Genomic DNA, 25,178 nt, shown 5'->3' with positions numbered 1-25,178 from the left:
CGTAATTGACTACTGGAAAAACCACAGCTTTGACTAGATGGACCTTTGTCAACACATAATATACCCTCAAAAAATACTTACTGAATGGATGAAAGAATTTGGGTCTTTTACAAGTAGGTACTTACTACAAACAATGCTACAATAGACATGATTGTAATTAAATTTTGATTTGTATCCTTAAATTATTTTTTTAGGATGAACTTCTTAGAGTTCTGAGATTCCTGGGTCAAAGGACAAGCATACTCCCATTCAGACAGATTGCGCTAATTTAGAGTCTGCCAGTGCCATACAGGCATGCTGGCCTTCTACACCTTTGATTTGGGCTCTAGGAGAAAAAAATAGCAAACCTGAAAATAATCTCTCCTTCCTATATTTCCACACGCTAAATAAATATCTAAGATCCTATTTTATTTTATAGATTAGGACACTGAGAGTGAAGTGAAAGTGATAGTCATTCAGTTGTGTCTGACTCTTTGTGACCTGATGGGCTGTAACTTGCCAGGCTCCTCTGTCTAAGGGCTTCTCCAGACAAGAATACTGGAGAGGGTTGCCATGCCCTCCTCCAGGTGATTTTCCCTACCCATGGATCAGAACTCATGTTTCTTATGTCTCTTACATAGGCAGGTGGGTTCTTTACCACCAGCGCCACCTAGGACACTTAGACCCTGGGATTAAATAGCTTCCCTAAGGTCACATGTGGTCAAAGGCAGAGATGGGGTCCTGACCCAGGCAGTTTGGATCTCAACTCTGCTCTTAACCATCAAGATGTACTTTTTTCTGTGTTTGCTTCTCTGTGATTCCTGAGCACCAGGACCTTTGAGAGCTACTGTTCCACCCACTGACCAAAAGATATAGTACTCAGAGTTGGGGCGAAGAGCAGAAAGGAAGTGGGGAGGAGAGGTGAGAAAGAAGGGGGAGGCACCGATTGGGGCGGGGGCTTCTCTCGCCTTGGTCTGGAGCTTATCTGATGGCAGAGGCAGAGTCAACACTGGTGATGCCTTTGTTAGTTTTCAGTTCTGAGCTTCCTGCTTTGGTTTGCCAATCCTGATTTCAGCCTTGGAAGCTAGCTTTGTCCAGGTGAGTCTGGACTCTTGAATGGGTCTGCCAGGTTGAGATGGGTGGATGTAGCCAAGCTCTGCTTCTTAAGAAGCCCAAGCGGTACCTTTCCTGCAGGGCTCTCAGAGGCCCTGACTCTACTGCCCTAGGTGCAAAACAGCTGCTTGTTAGCTGATTGTTTGCAAATTGCATTCACCCTACTTCTCTGTTTCCTCCCAATGAAAGCTAGGTTTTCACCCTGTGTTTTCAAAGGCAATGGTTCTCATTTGGTCATACACAAAAATCATCTGAGGGGCTTACTAAAAAGGCAAATTTTGGACAATCTGGGAAATTGAACACTGATCGGATATTTGATATTAAGAAATTATTACTGAATTTTTACATGTGACCATTGTATTGTGTGTGTGTGTGTGTGTATAACATATACAGAGAAGAATCCTTATCTTTTGTATCTTTTGAATATTTTGGTATTCACATATTTTGAAAGAAAAATATCATGTATACGATTAGCTTCAAAATAGCCCAGAGTGGGTAGGAGAAATGGGTGGGGATTAGAGGATACAAAATTCAACAACTGTTGCTGCTGAGTGGTGTGTATATGGGGCGGCCGTTCTTTATACTATTCTCTTTATTTGTGAAGATGCTTTAATTTTTCCATAATAAAGTGTAAAAAATCCAAAAGGTACCCTCCTTATTCCAGGGTACATTTTACAGGCATCCAGCATGGCTGTGGGGGGGGATCTACTCACCTCACCTGGAGAAAAGACTCTACAAAGGGAACTCAGGTGGCTCCTGCAGAGAAACCTCATTGACTCACCCCTCACGGCTCTCCCAGATAAACGGGAAAGAGCAGTCCTCAGTGAGGAAAGCGTGCATCGCTCAGCTGGCCTGTGTCAACTCACCTGGGCCACAATAAAGCTGAATTTTAGCTGTAGTGTATATATTTAGATGGGTTTGTATAGTTTCCTTTTGAAGTATTTTGTAAATTAATTGTTGGTAGGGTAGTGAGTGTGATGTGTTTTTTCTTTTTTTCCCTTTTGTTTTCCAAAACTATTTTTTAATGTTATCTCATTTCTCCAGCAATAAGAAGTGTTTTAATACGGTGTAATAGATATTGGGAGAAGGCAATGGCAAACCACTCCAGTACTCTTGCCTGGAAAAATCCCATGGATGGACGAGTCTCGTAGGCTGCAGTCCATGGGGTTGCGAAAAGTCCGACACGACTGAGTGACTTCCCTTCCACTTTTCACTTTCATGCATTGGAGAAGGAAATGGCAACCCACTCCAGTGTTCTTGCCTGGAGACTCCCAGGGACGGGGGTGCCTGATGAGCTGCCGTCTGTGGGGTCGCACAGAGTCGGACACGACTAAAGTGACTTAGCAGCAGCAGCAATAGATATTTGGCTCAGCTGATAAAGAATCCGCCTGCAATGCGGGAGACCTGGGCTCGATCCCTGGGTTGGGAAGATGCCTGGGTTGGGAAGATGACCTGGAGAAGGGAAAGGCTACCCACTCCAGTATTCTGCCCTAGAGAATCCCATGGACTGTATAGTCCATGGGGTCGCAAAGAGTCGGATACGACTGAGCGACTTTCACTTCACTTCAACAGATATTAAAACACAGAAGGTTATCTCTAGGGCTCTTCTGAGGCCTCAAGTCGGCTCTTCCCAATCCCTCCCCTCACTGGGGGGTAAGTGTCTTCCTTAGAGAAGTAAGGCTCTGACCCTGGTGGGGCCCCAAGGTCGTGGCCGAGGGCACAGGTGGGGCGGAGGAGGGAAGGGGTGTGTGAGCAGGGCCGGCCGGCGGGGCAGGTTCGTCCTCGCCTCGGACAGGCCGGTGTTGATACAACACAGCCGCCTCGGGCTCTGCGAGCGCCGGAGGAGGAGAAGCCGCGGGAGGGGCTCGGCGGTCGCTAGGGGAGTCGCCTGCGGAGTCCGCGGCCCGGGCTGGTCCCATCCGCCCGCCGCTCGCAAGCCCTACCCTCCCGGCCCCGCCAAGGAAGCCGCGGGAGTCCCGCGCCCAGGACCGGCTCTGACAAGGCTGGGGTAGGAAGGGAGGGTCTCTGTCTTGTCTTCTTGGGTCTGCAGGAAGCTCATGTCTTCTGTGTCTTTTCTATGAAAACTTTGCCTTGCTTGCTAGAACCGGCCGTGTGAAAAATTCATTCATCTGGGTGTCAGCAGGCACAAATGGAATACCAGATTCTGCATTCGGGAGGGTCGGAGGAGATTTTTGCCTCTAGTCAGTAAATCCGGAAATGTTTTTTGAGCCTCTTCTTTGGGATTGAGCTAGACGGGTGATGGAGTGAAAAACAGTTCTGATCTCATGGGCTTTTCTGGCTAGTGGGCAGAACAGACAGGAAGCAAGTAATTGCAGATGATTGTATTCAATTATATTCTGAGAGGGCTTCCCAGGTGCCTCAGTGGTAAAGAATCTACCTGCCTGTGCTGGAGACACAGGTTTGATCCCTAGGTTGGGAAGATCGTCTGGAGAAGGAAATGGCAACCCACTCCAGTATTCTTGTCTGGGAAACCCCATGGACAGAGGAACCTGGTGGGCTACAGTTTGTGGGGTGGCAAAGAGTCAGACCTGACTTAGCCACTAAGCAACATATTCTGGGAGCACAAAGAAGGGGGCTTAGTTCGCTCTGAGTGTTGGGGATCGGGAGAGGTGTATGAAAGAAGAGGATTCTTACCCCAAGAGGGAGAAATGACAGGTGTATGTGGGGTATGGGGGATGCAGGGTAGGGAGGAAGGGGTTTAGGTTCTAAATCTTGGGAAAGCCTGAACAAAGGTTCTTAGAGAAATTGGGAGAAAACGGGAAGGGAGGGCCGAGGCCAGATGATGCACACAGCCCTTCCTTGGCTACATCAAGGATTTTAGAATTTAACCTGTGGGAAAATGGGACAATGGAAGGATTAAAACAGGGGGGATAAACCCAGTGTTTGCAAACAGTAGGTTATACATTATAAAATTATAAGGAAAAGGGACTCCTTCTGGGATATGTGATGGTTCTTCCAAAACATTGGGATCTGAGGAAGACAGTTTGATTTGGAAGCAGTAGGGCAATCTGGAGGGTCTTGGGTGAGAGTGGATTCTAGGTGAGTATCCTTTTTCCTTATAGAGGACATACAGATTTATTTCATTCCTGCTGACTGCACAGAGTTCTGTTGTATCAGTTTAATCTTTCCCCTGTAGATGGATATCTAGGGTAGGTCCATTTATTATAATTAGTAAATACAGTGTTGTCAGAAACATCCTTGTGAGTCCATTTTCCCTTACATTTCTGAGTTTATCTGGGTGAAGAGCAGTGGAAATCTTGTGTCATGGATATGAATAACATAAAGTTTGGTGGATACTGACAAATTGCCCTCTAAAAAAAACTATACCAAAAAAATGCTCTACAAATGTACACTTCAAGTATCAAGTGTCTGAAAATGCCTGCTTCCTCACACCTTCTCCAAATGTGAGTTTATTAATCATATTTTTAAATCTTTTGCCAATCTGATAGGTGGTGAAAAGTAGTACCTTGTTGTTTATTATGTTTTTAAATTTAGGGAAGATTCCTGTTGCATTTTTTTCTTCTGTTGGATTTTAATATAACTCAGTGACACATTTTTTACCTCAAATATCTTTGTGTTCCGCAGACCAAGGTTGGGCCAACATGGCGTCCATATTCCGAAGTGAGGAAATGTGTTTGTCACAGCTCTTTCTCCAGGTGGAGGCTGCATACTGCTGTGTAGCTGAGCTTGGAGAGCTTGGATTGGTTCAGTTCAAAGATGTAAGTACTGCATTCATAGGAGACCAAAAGAAGGTGGAGTTTCCACTTCTTGGTGGTGAATAAAGGTCAGGGAGAAGCGCCCTGGGCTGGAGTAATGGAATTCAGTGGTTCTTGTTCTTCTGGCTAGAATTTGTGATAACATTGGGCAGCTGACTTGCAAACATTTCTCCCTTACTCCTTTTGTGTCACCTCTATAGGAATGTTTTGAAATTGTAATATAATAAAAAAGATGACATTGTACTTTATCTCCTATGTACCTCTTCAAGACATTTGATATAACCAGTGGGCACATGGATTATCAACCTTATTATGAGGGCAAAAAACAGTGCTTCCAGACCAGTTAGTTTGAGGAAAAAGTATCTTGGGAGTCCACAGTCTCTTGAGGGTGATATTCTCCAGCTAGACTGTATTTCCCACCCCCCGCACCCCCAGTTTTATTGAGATAATTGACCTATACCACTATATAGGTTTAAGGTGTATGGCATAATGACTTGACTTACATCATAAGACTCTTACAATTTACTCTCTTAACAACTTTCGTATATAATGTACAACAGTGTTCATCATATTTATCATGTACATTATATCCCTAGTACATATTTGTCTACTAATTTATCTAATTATCTAATAATTTATCTCATAACTAGGTAAAATTATTTCTGTAATTATCTAATAGTAATTTATTTATCTAATAAAAGGAAGTTTGTACCTTTGGATGGTCTTCATCCAATTTCTCTGTTACCTCAACCCCCACCTCTGGTAATCACAAATCTGATCTCTTTTTCTATGAGTTTGTTTGATTTTGAAGTATGATTGACCTACAACACTGTTAGTTCCTAGTACACCACAATACCAGGATATCAGTATTTCTATACATTTCAAATGATCACCATAATAAGTCTGTTTACCGTCTGTCACCATGCTGCTGCTGCTGCTAAGTTGCTTCAGTTGTGTCTGACTCTGTGCGACCCCATAGACGGCAGCCCACCGACGGCAGCCCACCAGGCTCCCCCGTCCCTGGGATTCTCCAGGCAAGAACACTGGAGTGGGGTGCCATTTCCTTCTCCAGTGCATTAAAGTGAAAAGTAAAAGGGAAGTTGCTCAGTCGTGTCCGACTCTTTACAACCCCATGGACTGCAGCCCACCAGGCTCCTCCGTCCATGGGATTTTCCAGGCAAGAGTACTGGAGTGGGGTGCCATCGCCTTCTCTGGTCTGTCACCATAGGACTGTCTTAAGTAAATCGGGATATCATTTCCCAGAGTCAGTTGAGATGCTCGCCAAAAGCTTTTGAATTCAATTTAGAAAATGGGACTCACTAATTCCACTCATTTTCTCGCTAAGGTCTGGTCAAAACTAAGACCTTCAGAGAAGGATCATGTCTTTGCAGCCCTAGTTCCAACTCAGGACCTGACATGGGGTAGCTCCTTAATAACATTTGTTGGGCTGAGCTGAGGGGTCACCAGCACAAAAGGATGCTGACTTTTTCTTGAAGACCAGGATCCACTGCTTGGAGCTGTGCTATATTCAAGGTCCTATTGTACTCATGACTCCATTGAGGAATTCAAAGCAATTTGGATAGTAAGTGCAGCTAAAACTTAAGAAAAGTTTACAGAGGCCAGAGCTTGTGGCATTTGGGGAACTGAGGGTAAGAATATCAAGGTATATTTTGACTGGAACTCTCCTGTCTTGTTCATGGAAGTGTCTAGTCCTAAGATGATTCCAGCAACATTCTGCAGCATTAATAATTAATAATAGCCAAAGAGAATATGTTGCCAGCGGTTGCTACTAATGTGTGCCTTGTGGCTTTCCTCTCCCTCTAGTTAAATGTGAAAGAGAGCCGCTTCCAGAGGAAATTTGTGAATGAAGTCAGAAGGTGTGAATCATTGGAGAGAATCCTGCGTAAGCCAGTTTTCTGCTTGCAGTTTGAATGTGCACTGGCAGGGAGGGAGACGGTTTGCAGGGGTGATGTCCTGCAGTCTGCCCCTATGTGTGATACTGCTACTCTAGGTTGAGACAGACCTGGTTTGGGGCAGAGGAGGCTAGAGATGGGGGCCAGGTTCTGTGGCAGGTGCCAGGGCAATTCAGGCAGCTGAGCTGGGAAATGCATCTGTCCCACTTGACCCCATTGCTTAGGTATGAGTAAACACTCTCACCTTGCGCTTTCTGGTGGGGTTTCATCCTTCAGGTTTTCTGGAAGATCAGATGCAAGATGAGATTGAGATTCAGGTGCCTGAGAAGTCCCCGCTGACCCCTCTCCCACGGGAAATGATCATCCTGGAGGTAGGTTCTTTCTGACTTAACAGAGTACAGTATCGAAGCCTGTCTCCTGTGAACCCTGCAAGCCTCTCATGGTCCTCTACTCCATTGCTGAAGGCGTGGAGGTGGGTTTATGTGTTGATCCACTTTTCAGTGTTACTCCCCCAGGAAAAGCCCCCCGTGCAGTTTTTAAAGTCACTCTTGCACCTTTTGGTGGCCATGTGTGTTGTTTCCATGTCTTGGCTATTGTAAACAATTCTGCGATGAGCAGGGGGATGCCTATTTCTTTTCCAGTTATGATTTCCTTTCCTTTGGATAAATATACCCAGAAGTAGAGTTGTGGGATCCAGTGGTTTGCTTCTTAATTGTCTGTCTGATGCATTGGGTCCACTCTGAATTGAGGCCTCTCCTCAGATTGGATTCTGCGGTCAAGTGGGAGAAGGTAGCAGTTTTCTTTAGCTAAGGCCTTTGTGGCCGGAGGACCCCTCTCTCTTTCTTTCCCTTCTCTGTCAATTTGCTTTTGTAAAACACTGAGTATCTGCTGTGCACAAGGCACCTTGGTGAAACATGGCCTTGCCTCTGGGAGCTTTGAGAGCAGGCTGTGGGGAGAGGGGAGAGGGTGAGCCGGGGGAGAGGATGTCAAAAGGCTACTGTTGTTCAGTTGCTAAGTTGTGTCTGACTCTTTGCGACCCCATGAACTGCAGCATGCCAGGCTTCCCTGTCCTTTACTGTCTCCCAGAATTTGCTCAGACTCATGTCCGTTGAGTTGGCGATGCCAATCCAATTATCTCATCCTCTGTCACCCTCTTCTTTTGCCTTCAGTCTTTCCTGGCATCCAGGGTCTTTTCCAATGAATTGGCTCTTGGCTTCAGGTAGCCAAAGTATTGAGGCTTTAGCTTCAGCATCAGTCCTTCCAGTGAATATTCTTTAGGGTTCTTCAGTCATTTAGGATTGACTGGTTGGATCTCCTTGCAATCCAAGGGACTCTCAAAAGTCTTCTCCAGCACCACAGTTCAAAAGCATCAATTCTTTGGTGCTCAGCCTTCTTTATGGTCCAGCTCTCATATCTGTACATGACTACTGGAAAAAACATAGCTTTTGACTGTATGACCCTTTGTCGGCAAAGTGATGTCTCTGCTTTTTAATATGCTGTCTAGGTTTGTCATGGCTTGCCTTCCAAGAAGCAGCATCTTTTAATTTCTTGGCTGTAGTCACCATCCACACTGATTTTGGAGCCCAAGAAAAGAAAATCATTTACCGCTTCCACTTTTCCCACCTCTATTTGCCTTGAAGGGACCTTGCCTGATGGGACCAGATGCCATGATCTTAATTTTTTGAATGCTGAATTTTATGCCAGGTTTTTCACTCTCTTCCTGTTCACCCTCACCAGGAGGCTCCTTAGTTTCTCTTCACGTTCTGCCATTAGTGTGGTATTATCTGCATATCTGAGGTTGTTGATATTTCTCTGGGCAATCTTGATTTCAGCTTGTGATTCATCCAGCCTGGCATTTCACATGTTGTCAAAAGGTGGGCAGATCCAAATCCTGGAAGGCCCTGTTGATCTTCATAAAAAAAAAAAAAGGACTTTTTATCCTCAGAAAGAGCTCACTAAGAGAGGTAAACAGGTATGGAAGAGCTTCACTGATTGAGCCTTATCTCTGGCTGGGTTTTCTCATGTGACTTTTTTGTTTTATTTTAAGATAATTTAAAATTCTTGAAATTGTTGAAGCCACCAGTAGCATAAATCTAGATTCTCTAACAGAAACATGAGACGGACAAGATCGGCAACTCCGCTTGAATGTATTTTGGATCTGGTCATATTAATATCTGGATATTTGAGGAGAAGGTTTTAATCCATACAAAAAGGGTTTCCATAAAATTGTCTCCAGGTTCAGTCTTACCACTAGTTTTCTAACACCAGCCATGTTAGTGACCAGCTCCACTCCCGCTGCCATCCCCCTCACCTTCCTAAACACCTACACCTGTTCTTGTGAACTGTGAGCTAGCTTAATGGCTCATGTTTTCACCATAAACTTTTTATAGATTCTTTTCCAGATTCTTTTCCCTTCTAGGTTATCGTGTGCATGCTCAATTGCTCAGTTGTGTCCAACTCTGTGACCCCATGGACTGTATCTATCGCTCTACCATGTCGCTTCCCTGCTTGAGAGTGTTGATGGTGTCCTTCTTGCCTGAGTCAGGTCCATTCTGGCCAGAAGAATCTGCTCTCCTTGGCCCTGTCCTATCTCTCAAGTTCTACTGGCTCCTTGGGCTGTTTCCTTGATTGTATACTACTCTTGCACCTTGTTGAGAATCCCAGAGAGCTTTCTTTATGAGGGTTATGTTTATTGGAGAAGGAAATGGCAACCCACTCCAGTACTCTTGCCTGGAGAATCCCATGGACGGAGGAGCCTGGTAGGCTACAGTCCACAGGGTTGCAAAGAGTCGGACATGACTGAGCGACTTCACTTCACTTTATGTTTATTGATACTTACTGCTGGAGAAAACTCTTGAGAGTCCCTTGGACTGCAAGGAGATCAAACTAGTCAATCCTAAGGGAAATCCACCCTGAATATTCACTGGAAGGACTGGTGCTAGAGCTCCAATACTTTGGCCACCTGATGTGAAAAGCTGACTCATTGGAAAAGACCCTGATGCTAAGGAAAGATTGAAGGCAGGAGAAGGGGATGACTCAATGGACATGAGTTTGAGTGAACTCTGGGAAATAGTGGAGGATAGGGAAGCCTGGTGTGCTGCAGTCCATGGGGTTGCAAAGAGTCAGACAAAACTGAGCAACTGAACAATAACAACTGCATTAGGAACTAAAACTGAAAAAAGTAAAATATTTATTAATTCATTAAAAATAATATCTCATTACAGATTAACATTTTTAATTAAAAATAATTGTATTTTCAAAGAAAAAAACAAAGTACTCTTCAAAGTGAAGAGTGATGTTTTTAGCAAATTTATATGTTTGACTTAATAGAAGACTGACTTCGTGTGCTTTGAATCTGTTGTGATATGTTCTCATTGAAGTATATGAAGAGAATTTAGTCTTGAAAAATAGGTAGTTGGGAAAGGGAGGAGTGTTTTAATAGTCTTTTCAAATAATTGTGGATATTCTTTGATATTACATTAAAATTTGATGAGCATAGGGACTTTTGCTTTTGTTAAACAGGTAACAAGTATTTTTGTTTCCAAGTTGACATAAGAGATGCAGATTAAATCCCTGGGTTGGGAAAATCCCCTGGAAGAGGAAATGGCAACCCATTCCAGTGTTCTTGCTTGGAGAATCCCATGGACAGAGGAGCCTAGCGAGCTACAGTCCATGGGGTGGCAAAGAGTTGGATGTGACTGAATATCTGAGCACTAAAATAACCAGTGTCAATTTGGAAACAAATATACTTGTTACCTGTTTAACAAAAGCAAAAATCCCCATGCTGATATGTGACTTGCTGGAATCCCTTGACTTCTCATGTAGCTCATTTTCCTTCCCCAGAGTGTTTTCTGGTCCTCCCCATTTGATAAGGGAACTCCTGAGAGTGTATGACCATGGCTGGACTTGCTCAATTGCTGAGTTATGTCTGACTCTTTGCAACCCCATGGACTGCTGCATGCCAGGCTTCCCTGTCCTTCACCATTTCCCAGAGTTTGCTCAAACTCAATGTCCATTGAATTGGTGATGCCATCCAACCATTTCATCCTCTGTCTTCCCCTTCTCCTCCTGCCTTCTATCTTTCCCAGTATCAGAGTCTTTTCCAATGAGTCGGCTCTTCCCATCAGGTGGCTGAAGTACTGGAGCTTCAGCTTCAGCCTCAGTCCTTCCAATGAATATTCAGGGTTGATTTTCTTTAGGATTGACTGGTTTGATCTCCTTGCAGTCCAAGGGACTCTCAAGAGCCTTCTCCAGCACCGCAATTTGAAAGCATCAATTCTTCGGTGCTCAGCCTTCTTTATGGTCCATCTCTCACATCCGTACATGACTATTGAAAAAGCCATAGCTTTGACTATACAGGTCTTTGTCAGCAAAGTGATGTCTGTACTTTCAGCTCTACAGTCTTGTTGAGTTTGACTGAACAGGGCTCTCAACTTCGAGCTACGTTGTGATGCTCTGCATACTTGATATTATTTGTTGTGGTTAATATACAGTAAATGTCAAAGTGCTTTCTGCCTGGCTTATTTTCTTTTTCCCTCCTGCAAAGACTGCTCTAGAAAAACTGGAAGGAGAGCTTCAGGAAGCCAATCAGAACTATCAGGCTTTGAAGAAAAACTTCCTAGAACTGACGGAATTCAAACATCTCCTGAAGAAAACCCAGGACTTCTTTGAGGTTGTAATTTGGGGACTGTGTATTCAAGGGCCCTTTTCTCTAGAACCTCAAATTTCTATTTTGACAACTGGTTGGTTTGGAATATGAGTAAATTGTGATGTTTCTGTTGTCTGGCTGGCTGTGGGTGACGAGGGTAAGGATGGCATGTGGCGTTGGTTGAAATGAATGCAAAAATATTAAGGAGCTCACTAATAAAGTACCTGGCCCAAATGGCCCAGAGAGAAATAGAAGTCAGAAAAAAGCACAACAATTAGTTTGAGCAGATTTGGGATTTTGGTAGGAAGAGACCTTGTTTTAAATACACAGTCACATCTTTATTTGAAACAGAAAACTAAATTAGGTTTAAGCATCAGGTCTTCTGAATTCTATTTGTAGAAAACTGAGTAATTATATAAAAGCAGACAAAGTCATGCAATGTGGGTGCTTTTAAGATAGTCTAAGTATATTTAAATGAAAATAGTGATTCTTTGACTTTCAGACAGAAGCCAACTTAGCAGATGATTTCTTTGTAGAAGATACTTCCGGTCTCCTGGAGTTAAGACCTACGCCTGCGTACATCAGTGGAAAGCTGGGGTCAGTGAAATTCCTGCTCTGAAAGTTATGTGTAGTTGGGTCCCTTGTCTGTATGCTCAGTGCCTGGCATGTGGTAGATTTCCCTGACTGAGTGAATGAATGAATGGACAAATCATGACTGACAAGAGGACTATTTCACACGATTATAGGCCTCCATCCAGTAAAAAGCCCAAGTTTAACCTGATCTGGTTGGTGGAGGTGTAGATAGTGTTATCTTTTTAATGGTGAGACTGACATTCTTGAGTCTGAAGAGTGTGACGTTTGTATTGTCTCCACGTGGGAAGGATATAGTGAAAATTGTTTAGGTAGAGTTTCTTGACTGTCCCTGGAACAGGGCTATGGGATACATGTTTGTTTGTTTTTTTTGCCTTGTCTCTAAAATACTGTTTTGATAATAGATTTGGAGTGTGAAGTTTGAAGTGTAACTAGCAATGCGGTAGTTGGTCAGTCATGTCTTCCACGAGTAGAAGTAGTAGAGTATGATAATATCCACCAAAATGTGTGATGATTCAAAATGGTGGGATTTCATTTACTGTTGAAGTAAAACTGAGAGTGAGTTTTGGAATTCTAGTTCTTTATTCAGCAGATACTTAGGGGCCTGCTATTTGAGGCACTAGACATTGAATTTGGAAAGGAAAGGAAACTATGTATTGAAAATATTTGATCAGAAGGTAATACTGGGTAACATATATTTACAATAATGGGCCAATGAAAGTAACCATTTTAAGTTAATGTGAAAAGTTTGAGTTAGAAACTTATCTAGATACCTAGATGATTGTATAAGTAGAGATGTATAGACAGCAATACATACATTTCAGTCTTAGTACGTTATTTGTATAAATGCATAGAGACCATTGTTGAGCAGATTGAATACTTGCTTCTTTTAGCTGCAATGATATAATGAATGGTCTGTCATATTGTTAATTGCAAATAAGTGAATGTATAGTACTGGGATGATTAAGGACATGTGGACATGTCACAGGAAACAGGAGGTCAGAGGGGAGTTGGGGTTCACTGGGACTGGGATCCAGAGTGCTAAGCAGGGCCATGTCCTTCCTTCCTGCTCAGAGGGCAGTGGGCTTCTACCTTCTGGCTGCGTATCTTCACATCCCATGGGGTCTTCTGCCTGTACCCACTCCCTGTGCCTCAGTAACATCTCCTCTTCTGACTTCCCAGGTTCACAGCTGGTGTGGTCAACCGGGAGAGGATGGCTTCCTTTGAGAGGCTGCTGTGGCGAATTTGCCGAGGAAACATCTACGTAAAGTTCAGTGAGATGGACACAGTTCTGGAAGATCCCGTTACAGTGGGTATCTCAGGCTGCGGAGAACATTCTCATAAGTTTCCTGTAGCCCCACCAGAGGGGTTTGCCCTGCCAGGGGGCTTTTGTTCTCTCAAATCCTGAGTCTTTAGCTCTATGAAGTTAATATCTGTTTCCTTTTTTTCTCTTTTCTTTTCTTGTTTCTTCCCCATCCCTCCTTTTTCAAAAATACCTATGAAAGGTCAGTTCCAGGACTGAGTCTTGTTAGCACCTCATAAGTGGTCATTCCTCCAAATGACTTACCTGGACCAGTTCCTGGAAACTTTGCTGTGCTGGTGCTGCATAGGTCGGCAGCTGTGTCTTCATCACAAAGCCCTGGTGACTAATGTAGGTCAGTGTGCTCCAAGCTCCAGGTTGCACTTGAGCAGATGTTCAGTGTGGATTCTGATTCAGTGCGTCTGTGGTGGTGCCCAGGAGCCCGCATTGTTCACCAGCTCGCAGTTAGTTCCTGGTTGTCCGCAGACCATACATTTGGAATGAAGATTTTGAGGGTCTCCTTCACTGAGTGCCACATGTTACTGCCACTAGTTTTGTAGGATTTGCTTCTTCCACCCTTCTGGTTAGTATTTAAATCCACTTTTTAACTCCAAGAAGCTTGGTTTATTTCTAAAAAAAAAATCATAATCTAGTGTAAAAAATAAAGGCTAAAAAATGCAATTTTAAGCTTTATTTCATGGAAAACAACTTCATAGTTAAATACGATTTAAAATAAGAAAAAAGTTTGTTTTTAAAAAACACAAAACTTCACCATTGTCATGTCTTTATTTTTATTTTTTTCTTGTGCTCTTTTTCTGTAGTCCATAGCTATAGGCAGGTATGATTTAACATGGTTGTAGTTAAAACATGGAAATCTTTTTTTTGCCTTCTGTTGATTTTAGATAATATAAATGCCCTCCTGTATTACAGTGTGTCCTATAAATATTAATATTTTAAAATGTGACATTGAATCATTACTTTTCATAATCATATTTTGACATTCTGTAGTCCTGGTGGTACAGAGAGTATTGATAAAGTAAGAAGACTTTAGCCTGATGACTTTGAAGGTCACTGAGCAGATGGTGTATGGTCAGAATAGATTCCTGGGTCTGGTGAATCCAGAGACAAGAAGATCTAAGAGATTCAGCAAAGGACCATGGGTGGGAGTGGTGCTCCATGGGTGAGGGAACCTTCGGAAATAATGTAAAGCAGGTGGCTCCCCAAATCCTAAAATATCCCTTTCCTGCTCCCATGAGCAGCTACCAAAGAGACAATTCATTTTGATATTTTCAGTTGGTGTCTAATGTTTCCATTGAGTTGATGTGACATTCATTATCTGTTTTTAGACACTTAATTTCCAATTTTTCTCCAGAATATAGACACTATGTTAAGCATCATCATGCATGTGAATTTTTGTTTACTTCTGAACTAGTTCCATGATATGAATTCAAGGAAATAGGATTGCTGGCTTAAAGGGTGTGGGCATTTTCATGACCCTTGATATGTCCTGACAAGTAGCTTTTCAGTGGAGTCATACCTGATTCCAAAGATACCTGAGACGTAAGTCACGTGTAATGAGTGTGTAGGATTTGTTATCACTTTTCCAACAATGGATTTCATCGTTTTACCTTCACTCCCCACCCCAAACTAAATAAGAGTAAAAAAGCGCATTTCTTTGCTTACAGTTAAGGTTGAACATTTCCATATATGCTTGTGAAATACCCATTTTCCTTTTCTTATGAAATGTTAGACTTGAACTTTAAAAATGCATTTAATTAGTGTTCCTTTGGGCGTACAGTGAGTATGTGAGTCAAACATTAGACCCGGCTCTTCGTTGCTATTGTTCGGTTGCTCAGTCATCTCCGACTCTTTGAGACCCCATGAGCTGCCACACAACAGGCCTCCCTGTCCTTCACCATCTCCTGGAGTTTGCTCAGACTCAGGTCTATTGAGTCAGTGATGCCATCCAACCATCATCCTCTGCTTCCTCCTCCTTTTGCTTTCAATCTTTCCTAGCATCAGGGTCTTTTCCAATGAGTTGGCTCTTCACATCAGGTGGCCAAAGTATTGGAGCTTCAGCATCAGTCCTTCCAATGAATATTCAGGGTTGATTTCCCTTAGGATTGACTGATTTGGTCTTGTTGTCCAAGGGACCCTTAAGAGTCTTCTCCAACACCACAGTTCAAAAGCATCAATTCTCTGGTGCTCAGCCTTCTTTCTGGTCCAGCTCTCATATCCCATCATGACTGCTGGCTCTGTCTTTGTTAAATGTCAAATACCATTCATCCCTGAAGAATAAATGTTGTTTATGAGTTAACTCTGGTGAGCTAGGTCAGCTACTTTTACTTTAAGTCTCGCATATCCTGGTTCCTTCTCTTCTGTGTGTTTTCTTGTTTATTAACACATCTCTTGAACACAGGGCTCAGAGCTGAATACAAGGTTCAGCTGTGATCCCTCTGGTGTAGCAGACAGTGATGTTGTCCCTCTGAGGTTGTATCAGCCTGCCTGAGGGCCCCACCCAGCCTGCCTCCGTGGCCTTGCCCTCAATCATAATACTACGAACTTGAATCAACCGGGAGAAGTTGAAGTTTTCCAATTTTAAATTTAGAAAAAATAAATTCTAAACACATGCATTTTACTGTTCTGATTTTCCAGAGAGAAGAAATTAAAAAGAATATATTCATCATATTTTATCAAGGAGAACAGCTCAGGGAGAAAATCAAGAAGGTCTGTGATGGGTAAGCGACTATTAAAGGTTCTTTTCATCAGCTATTTGGGTCAGGATTAGTTCAGGGTCTGTGCAATAAATCCAAAATAAACTTTCCTGGTGGCTCAGTGGTAATGAATTCTCCTGCCAATGCAGGAGACATGGGTTCAATTCCTGGATGGGGAAGATCCCCTGGAGAAGGGAATGGCAACCCTCTCTGGTATTCTTGCCTGGGAATTCCCATGGACAGAGAAGCCTGGTAGGCTGTAGTCCAGGGGGTCACAGAGAGTTGGACATAACTTAGCAATTGAACAACAGCAAGGCTCGAGTAGGGCTGCTTTGAGGTTGCTTAAGGTTTCGAATAACTTTCCCACGTTTGATAATAGTGCTAAAAAGGCAACTGCTTTTTAGTAACTGTGGGGATAGAAACAGAGAGATCTTGATGTGTAAAATTTAAAAGGTCGAAAAAGATGTTTCAGTTGATTCCTTCTCACCCCTGTATCAGCTGCTAAACAAGCAAACTGCATGCTTAGTCGTTTCTGAGGTTACTGAATCATCTTATGTGCAGCCCCTTAGAAGCAGAAATTCAGTAGAGAAAAGACACCAACACAGTAAGTTCTGGGGAGAAGACAAGACTACCAAGCTTGCAGTCATTTTTATATATCAGCTGGTGGGTTTTGTGGTTTGAGTGGAGCCCATTCATATAATAGAACCACAGGTTTAATTCAGATGGTGTGAGCCATGTGTTGGGAACCGTAGGCTGAGATCCAGCGTCTGGCTGCTCGCTGGATGGTTACTGTGGGGGAAGGTGGTCATCTAACCAAAGTGGACAAGGGATGGGTTAGTAGAAAAGGATGTGCCTATGCTTCTTGGCAATTACCCACGTGTGTCCTATGGAATGTTTGAAACACAGGTATCGAGCCACTGTATACCCCTGCCCAGAGCTGGCGTTGGAGCGCAGAGAGATGCTGCAGGGCGTCAACATGAGGCTGGAAGATTTACTCACTGTGAGTGAGGCGTTCAGGCGTGTGACATAAACACCTGCCATTTCCTATGAGTCCTGTCTCCCAGGGTGCTTGCTCCAAGGTTGGCTGGAATGTCTGCTATGCTCATCTCACTATTGCTGCAGAAGGCTTCTTAATTAGTAGATGGATGGCATTCACTAAGCTCGTGATGATTCTGCTTGTCAGGGATGCTTTGCCGGGGCTTAGAGTTAACCACGGCCCTGGTCAGCCTTCAGTTCCCCACCCCAGGCTGATAGAAGGAACCTTTTATTGCCAGACTGGCCTAGGCCACCTCTATGATATAACTCACTAGCCAATGAAGGCAAACAGCCAGTCTTGCTGATTTTTTTTCTGCACGGAATTGCCCAGTTGTGTGAGCCAAGTAATTAATTCTGTCAAGGCAGCGAGTCAAGTGTCACATATGAACCCGCCCCCAGTTCATATCCTCATACTGAATCTGTTGTCACTTAGGATGGCTCTCAAAAATAGGACTTTTCTTCAATAATAGTAATAGGCTTTGTGAGTGATCCCTGAAAGCTGCTGGCCTATATCAAATGGTATATTCCAGATCAGCTCTGTCCAGTAGGTGGTGGTGGAAATGTTATATAGTGTGCGAGTCCAGTGTCATAGCCGTGAGCCACGTGTCACCCCTGAGCATTTGAAATGTGGCTGGGGGAGTGGATTTTTATTTGTATTTAATGTGGCTGCTGTCTGGTCAGCACAAATCTAGGTCCTCAATGAGTATCTTTAGAAATTCGATGTGTGTGTTCATCTTCCCAGAAAAAGCAGTGTTTGATTCTCTAATGCTCTCTCTTCCCTCTTTGTCACTTGTCAGGGAGACTCTTTCCCTGAAGCAATTACCCTTGAAGTCCTTTCCCCCTAATACTTTGCCGGGTTTTATGAAAACTGCATGAGGAGGGACTTCTCTGGTGGTTCAGGGGTTGGGACTCTGTGCTTCCTCTGCAGGGAACTCGGGTTCGATCCCTGGTTAGGGAACGAGATCCTGCATGCCAGATGGAATGGCCAAAACAAAACCAAAGTCTCATGAGGAGGATGAAAGTTGGGCTAGACTTACACTTAGGTTTCAGATGTCTTGGGTAGCCCTGTGTAATGGTTACTGAAAGGGTTACTGGGTTGTATCATCAGAACAAAAACTGGTTCCATTTAAACAAATCCTATGTGGGCCAGATCACCTATTATTCCTTCATTCATTAATTCACTTGTCATTTATTGGAGAGGTTTAGTATGTAAGGCATTTCAACAGATGTATTAGTTTCCTTTGGCTGATGTAACAAATTACTGCAAACTGGGTAGCTTAAAATAACCAAATTTATTCTCTCACAGTTCTGTCTTGAGAAGTCTGAAATCAAGGTATCAGCAGAGCCAGGCTTCCTCTGAAGGCAGTAGGAAAGGATCCTTGCTTGCCTGTTTTGCTATAGTTTGCATGTGTATATCACCCCAAAATTTGAATGTTAAAAGCCTAATGCCTGGGACTTTCCTGGTGGTCCAGTGGTTAAGAATCTGCCTTCCAATGCAGGGGACATGGGTTGAATCCCTGGTCCAGGAACTGAGATACCACATGCTGGGGGCAACCAAGCCCATGCACCCCAACTACTGAGCCCATGCACCCTACAGCCTGTGCTCCCTACAGCCCGTGCTCCCTATAGCCTGTGGTCCCTAACAAGAGAGTAGCCCCTGCTTGCCACAACTAGAAAGAGCTCGAGTGCAGCAATAAAAAGCCTGTGTGCAACAAAGGCCCAGTGCAGCAAAAAAGAAAAAAAGGCAACGAAACCCCACAAAAACCTAATGCCCTGGATGATGGTATTGGGAGATGGGGCTTTTGGGAGGTGATTAGTTCATGAGATTGGGGTTCTCCTGCATGGGATTAATGCCCCTTTAAAAAGAACCTTAGAGAGCTGGCTTGCCCCTTCTGCCATGTTGGGTTAGAATTTGAAGTCTGCAGCCGAGACAAGGGCCTTCAACCATGCTAATCTCAGACTTCTACCTTCCAGAACTGGGAAAACTTTCTGTTACAAAGCACCGGTCTATGATATTTTATCATAGCCGCTTGAGTGGACTAAGGCATCTTCCCAGCTGCTGGTGGCTGTCAGCCATCCTCGCTGGTCCTTGCTTCATTGATGTGTCACTCCAGTCTCTGCCTCCATCACACACATCTTCCCTGTGGGCCTCAGTGTCCAGATTTCTTATAAAAACATTGATCATACTGGAATAGTGCCCACCCTACTCCAGCATGACCTCATTTTAACTTGATCACATCTGCAAAGACCATATTTCCAAGATTATGTTCCCAGCTACCAGTCTTAGGACTTCAGCATGTCTTTTGCGGGGAACACCATTCAACCCATCACAATAGTACTATAAGGGATTTAGAAGAAAAGGAATATACAGTTCTGGCCTCAGGGCTTTAACCTCTAGTGCGGGAGTTCAAGGCCAGGTGAGAACTGCGAGGCAGAGGAGCGGCCAGGAGCCGAGGACGCCTCCAGGTCTGGCTAGCCTGCATTTTTGCCATGTTATCTGTCATCTCCCTGAGTGTCCTTTGTTTTGCTGGGTGCTGTTTTTTTGACCAGGTGTTGACACAGACAGAGTCTCACCGTCAGAGCCTCCTGCAAGAAGCAGCTGCCAACTGGCACTCCTGGGTCATCAAAGTGCAGAAGATGAAGGCCATCTATCACATCCTGAACATGTGCAACATTGACATCACCCAGCAGTGTGTCATCGCGGAGATCTGGTTCCCAGTGGCAGACACCGTGCGCATCAGGAGGGCGCTGGAGCAAGGCATGGTGCGTGGGGGAGGGGGCAGGGGGTGGGGAGGGTCATGTCCAGTTGAGTGGGCCCTCTGCCAGGTGTTCAGATTGCTAGCCTCCTAAGTCATGTGACCCTTACCTGGCAGGATTGTCTCTATCTTTACGCCTTCGGTCCTTACCCAGTGCGTGGGCACATGTCACAAATGCCTATTCTTCTCAGTGCCTTACCCACAGGTGACATTTCTTTGATCTTAGCAAGAGTGTACTGGGCGCTGATGTGCTGTCCCTCTGCTAGCTTTGTCGGACTGGAAAGACAGATAGCCAGACACCTGCAACAATAGCCAGAAGGCAGGGAGTGGATGGCTCCCCATGCCTGCCGCTGTGCTGAGCACTCAGGCACCTTGTGTAACTCTCACCGTGCTCTTGAGTCCTCTCTCTGCCCAGTGGGGGCCTGTCTCATCACCTATTTGCCCCATTGAAATTTGGGAGAGGGTCAAGGCCATTAGGAACACAGGAACAAAATTTGGAAAGTGAATAAACTCTTGAGAGAGTAAGTCAGAAGGGAGAGCAGAGGGCTCAGAACTGTGCATAACATTTGCAGGAGCTTGAGGATGGAGATTGCCAGAGAATCAGGAGGAACTCTACTCTCTTTGACAACTTCCTTTAAGATAAATTACATAAGTACTAACTTCAGATGAAATCATGAGTCTCAGGTCAAGAAATTGTCCCAAGTTCACCGAGTAAGTGACAGGAGTTGGACTGTGATCCATGTGCTTACGCCCAGCCAATGAATGGTATTCTCCCTAACATCTTCTCATATGTTCTTTTTGCAGGAACTAAGTGGCTCCTCCATGGTCCCCATCTTGACAGCAGTGCAGTCTAAAACAGCTCCTCCCACGTTTAACAGGACAAATAAATTCACAGCTGGCTTCCAGAATATTGTGGATGCATATGGCATAGGCAATTACCGGGAGATGAACCCAGGTAAAGGAATCTGATGTGTTTCTCAACCAGGCAGCTTGAAAATGAAAATTGAACAAGATTTATCACAGCAGTGGCCTTGGCAATTCATTGCTTTGAATTGTGACATTCCTAAAATCTTACTTGGTTTTCTAATGCCCCTAATTGTCTTTTAAAATGGTGATTAGCTAGATTTGCTCCTCTACAGGATTTCACCTCTTCTCAGGCAGACAAATTCAGTTTTCATTTTCTTACTGATTCAATGAGGGTCATCTTAGGCATCCTCACAGTCACATAGTGTTGTGTGGGAGAGGTGGCAATGGGCACAGATAGGACTTTTAGTCAGAAGACTGGATTCTCAGTGATACTGTATCACTAAGTCTGATTTGTAAAGTAAGAGGGTAGACCAGATGTCCTTTAGCCAAGCAGTTCATGGTACTGCTGTTCTCCAGCCTGAGTTTGAATCTAATTTGTGACCTGTATTGCAGGGTCCTGTGAGTAACTGCTGGAGGTGTGTGGTGCATGTGAATGGTTGAAAAACAAACAAAAAGTGGTAGTGGACAGGGTATAGAAAGCACTTAGAGAAAACTGGTTTTAAATCCCATTAAACTTTGTGATCTTGGGGAAAGTCACTTATGTTGGTGGTGTTCAGTTGCTAAATCACGTCCAACTCTTTGCGACCCCATGGACTGCAGCTTGCCAGGCTTCCCTGTACTCCTCTATTTCCTGGAGTTTGCTCAAACTCCTGTCCATTGAGTTGGTGATGGTATCCAACCATCTCATCCTCTGTTGCCCCTTCTCCTCCTGCCCTCAATATTTTCCAACGTCAGAGTTTTTTCCAATGAGTCAACTCTTCTCATCAGGTGGCCAAAGTATTGGAGCTTCAGAAGGTCACTTAGCTGCCCCAAAACGCAGCTCATCTGTAAAGTGGGGAGTAGTAATATTTACCTCGGAGAAGGCAATGGCAACCCACTCCAGTATTCTTGCCTGAAAAATCCCATGGGCAAAGGAGCCTGGTAGGATGCAGTCCATGGGGTTGCAAAGAGTCGGACACGACTGAGCGACTTCACTTTCACTTTTCACTTTCATGCATTGGAGAAGGAAATGGCAACCCACTCCAGTATTCTTGCCTGGAGAATCCCAGGGACGGGGGAGCCTGGTGGGCTGCCGTCTGTGGGGTCTCACAGAGTTGGACACAACTGAATTGATGTAGCAGCAGCAGCAGCAGCAGTGATATTTATCTGCTGCTGCTGCTGCTACGTCCTTTCAGTCATGTCCGACTCTGTGTGACCCCATAGATGGCAGCCCACCAGGCTCCCCCATCCCTGGGATTCTCCAGGCAAGAATACTGGAGTGGGTTGCCAAATATTTACCTACTGAGGAGTTCATGTATGTGAGGGCTGAGTGTCAGAGGTGGGGATGGTGAGAGAAGACAGAGACAGAAAGATGCAAGGGACCAGCTTTTATGTCATGGAGTCTGGTAGGGAAATCTTTGATGTGGGGCTGAAAGAATGTTGGGAGGACTCAGGCCATTGTGGTCTCACCTCTACAGCTCCCTACACCATCATCACTTTCCCCTTCTTGTTCGCCGTGATGTTTGGAGACTGTGGTCATGGAACTGTGATGTTCCTGGCAGCCCTTTGGATGGTCCTTAATGAGAAACACTTGCTCGCTCAAAAGTCGACCAATGAGGTGGGTGCCCATCAACTGTCTCACCTGTTTTCTTGGAGGTTATAAGTAGAACATGAAAAATGTGTCTGTTGTTTTCACCATGGAAATAAAGTGTTGTTTTAAAAAGTAAGGGAAAGTTGGAAAGTTAAAAAAGGGACCAGAATTCAGCATAAAAATTCCTGGCCAAAGGTAAATCCTTTGGATGGTTTGGTACAGTACCATCTTTGTTTATTGTATGTTTTTCAAGAAAGTATTGATCTTTTCCTTTACTTTTTTTTTCCAGCATGGATTTTTTTCCCCTTTTGATTAGAAAAGCAATATATGTTTCTTGTAAAAATTGGGAAAATATAATAATCTACCTACCTAGAGAAAATTACAATTATTGCTTTTTTCTGTGCTTATACACATGTAATTTTCTAAAATTGAGATGAAATAGTCCATGTTAATTTGTAGCTTCCTTTTTTTTCACTCAAAATATCACAACTATTTTTTCATGGCAGAGCCCTTCTACAATCAGCCCGTTCTCAGTGTCCTTACGTAACACTGAGGAATCCTGAATATCATATCTTCACGTCAGTTCACACTTGAAATTTCCTCATTTTCCATGAAGTCCCTTCACAGTATTGTGAAGATTGAGACAACTCAAGCCTGCATCGTTTCAACTTAATCAATTCAGTTCAGTCATGTCTGACTCTTTGCAACCCCATGGACTGTAGCTCGTCAGGCTCCTCTGTCCATGGGATTCTCTAGGCAAGAATACTGGAGTGGGTTGCCATTCCCTTTTCCAGGGGATCTTCCTGACTCAGGGATTGAAGCGAGGTATCCTGTACTGCAAGCAGATTCTTTACTGTCTGAGCCACCAGAGAAGCCCCCTCAATGTCACAAGTATAGATTTGACTTGCCATACAACTCAGCAGCGTAAGTGGCAGCTCTGTTCTTGTCTCCTGGAAGGAGTAAGGCAGCAGTCACTCACTTTCAAGTGCATCCTTTACAGCTGACACTTTTCTTCAGTTATATATTCTAACCAAGGCTGAATTAAAGGCTGTGAGGCTATGTGGTTTGTTTCTGCAATAACTGCCATTTCAGGACTTTTCTGGATCAGCTCTAGAAGCTCAGGAAGATCAGGGTGGGTGTGCCTTTTCTGTATGGATCACTTTGACGCCTGCCTGGAGACCAACACAGCCCCTCTGTGTAGGATGCCTGTGTCTTGGCTGCAGGTGTCCAGTGGTGCTGCGGGCCTCCTGTAAAACACGTCCCTGGGGTCTGGTTCAAAGCCCACTGATGGTTGTCTTCTGTCTTTCTGGGGCCAGATTTGGAACACCTTCTTCCATGGGCGCTACCTCATCCTCCTCATGGGCATCTTCTCCATCTACACGGGCTTGATCTATAACGACTGCTTCGCCAAGTCTTTGAACATCTTCGGCTCTTCCTGGAGTGTCCAACCTATGTTCAGAAATGGCACATGGAGGTAAGTTGGGACAGAGGTGGGTCACTCACTGGTCATCCAGGTGGACTCAGTGATTGTTCTCATGCCAGGGGCTTCTGTGCCTGGTTCTGCTCAGAGCTGCGCCCACCAATTGAACAAATAATTCAGTGTTATCTGTAGAGTGTGAGGCCTTGTATCACTTCCTCTGTTAACTGTGCTGGTCACTGTAATGCCTGAAAAGTTTTTTCAAAACTTCAGCCGTATTAAGTAGGTATCCTGGAGTGCATCCCACTTCCAGGCACTGTTGTGAAAACAAGGGTGGATCAGGTATAAACTGGGCATCAGAGTAGCAGTCGTGGAAGCAAGAAGACTTCGGGAGAAGAAGATGGCATTTTCTTGCTTGGCTTGGAATCGGAAAGAGAGTGAAATTATTCATCCACACAGTTAGGAGGCTTTGCTTGAAGAGAGGCTGATGCTAGTGTTGAGCTGTTTGAATGATTGGTTTCCAGTGTTCAAAGCCCCAGACTTAGCAGAAAGGCATTATCTTTGACTGCTCAGAGCAGCTTGATTGGTTAAAAGCAAAGGAAGAGGTTTTGCACTGCTAGTTCCTTGTATTTGCCTTGTGGGTGACAGAGTGAGGAAGGCAGGGGATATTGTGGGCTGGCTGGCGGGGAGAAAGTCTTGGCTTTAGGAAAGAGAGACCTGGAAACTCTCCGCAACCCCTCGCTCCCGAAGCACACTTCTGCGGGCATCCCTGGTTATTGTGCTGTTAAACAGACACACAGTCATCAGAATGGAAATAGCTCTTCAGGAATGGAGATTTGGGGAAAGGGAGAAAGATTTTCGAATTTGAGGAGTGGGTCAGTGTGATGAATTGAGGGAGGAGGGCCGGGGAGGAGAGGGAGCTTCGAGGGAAACCCATGGGAATGTTGAGTGCTTTGTGATCTTTGGGGGACCCTGGGCTGCCGGCGTCACACGAGATGACCAGGGAGCGTCCAGGTTGCTTTGTTGTTGTTTTAGTAGCTCAGTCACGTCCGACTCTTGTGGCCACGTGGACTGTAGCCCGCCAGGCTCCTCTGTGCATGGGATTCTCCAGGCAAGAATACTGGAGTGGGTTGCCATTTCCTTTTCCAGGGAGTCTTCCTGACCCAGGGATTGAACCTGCATCTCCTGCATTGACAGGCAGGTCTTTACCACTGAGCCACCAGGGAATAGGGGCTTCATACTGAGGCTGAAAAGTCTCAGGTGATGTTCCTCACGTCTGCCCCATAGATGCTTCAGTTCAGTCTCAGGTTTCTCTGTCTTGCCCTGGAGCATCCAGGGGAAGTGACAGGAGAGCACTGCGAGAAAGGAGAGACAGATGC

At 44.5% G+C, this 25,178-nt stretch overlaps 1 protein-coding gene across 5 annotated transcripts in view; it reads left to right on the top strand.

Annotated features, from left to right (window-relative positions):
- Positions 1-723: 723 nt before the first annotated feature.
- Positions 724-25,178, top strand: part of ATP6V0A4 (ATPase H+ transporting V0 subunit a4) — a 50,402-nt gene continuing 25,947 nt past the window's right edge. Inside the window, exons 1-14 of one of the 5 annotated variants that reach the window (XM_055591048.1) lie at positions 1,861-2,745; positions 4,343-4,517; positions 4,699-4,832; positions 6,654-6,732; positions 7,019-7,113; positions 11,289-11,414; positions 11,893-11,987; positions 13,164-13,290; positions 15,937-16,019; positions 16,902-16,995; positions 19,581-19,793; positions 20,591-20,741; positions 22,270-22,409; positions 23,699-23,856. In XM_055591048.1, coding sequence (XP_055447023.1) covers positions 4,716-4,832; positions 6,654-6,732; positions 7,019-7,113; positions 11,289-11,414; positions 11,893-11,987; positions 13,164-13,290; positions 15,937-16,019; positions 16,902-16,995; positions 19,581-19,793; positions 20,591-20,741; positions 22,270-22,409; positions 23,699-23,856 — 1,478 coding nt within the window. In that variant the 5' untranslated portion in view covers positions 1,861-2,745; positions 4,343-4,517; positions 4,699-4,715. Of the gene's footprint in view, positions 1,078-1,860; positions 2,746-2,795; positions 3,101-4,342; positions 4,518-4,698; positions 4,833-6,653; positions 6,733-7,018; positions 7,114-11,288; positions 11,415-11,892; positions 11,988-13,163; positions 13,291-15,936; positions 16,020-16,901; positions 16,996-19,580; positions 19,794-20,590; positions 20,742-22,269; positions 22,410-23,698; positions 23,857-25,178 lie in introns of those variants that run through there. The other 4 variants (XM_055591049.1, XM_055591045.1, XM_055591046.1 and 1 more) reach the window with 4 other exon arrangements.

Source organism: Bubalus kerabau, chromosome 8 (genome assembly GCF_029407905.1).
Source record: "Bubalus kerabau isolate K-KA32 ecotype Philippines breed swamp buffalo chromosome 8, PCC_UOA_SB_1v2, whole genome shotgun sequence".
Classification (NCBI taxonomy): Eukaryota; Metazoa; Chordata; class Mammalia; order Artiodactyla; family Bovidae; genus Bubalus; species Bubalus kerabau.
The sequence above is the reverse complement of the archived record's forward strand: the minus strand, read 5'-3'. Positions and strand labels throughout refer to the sequence as shown.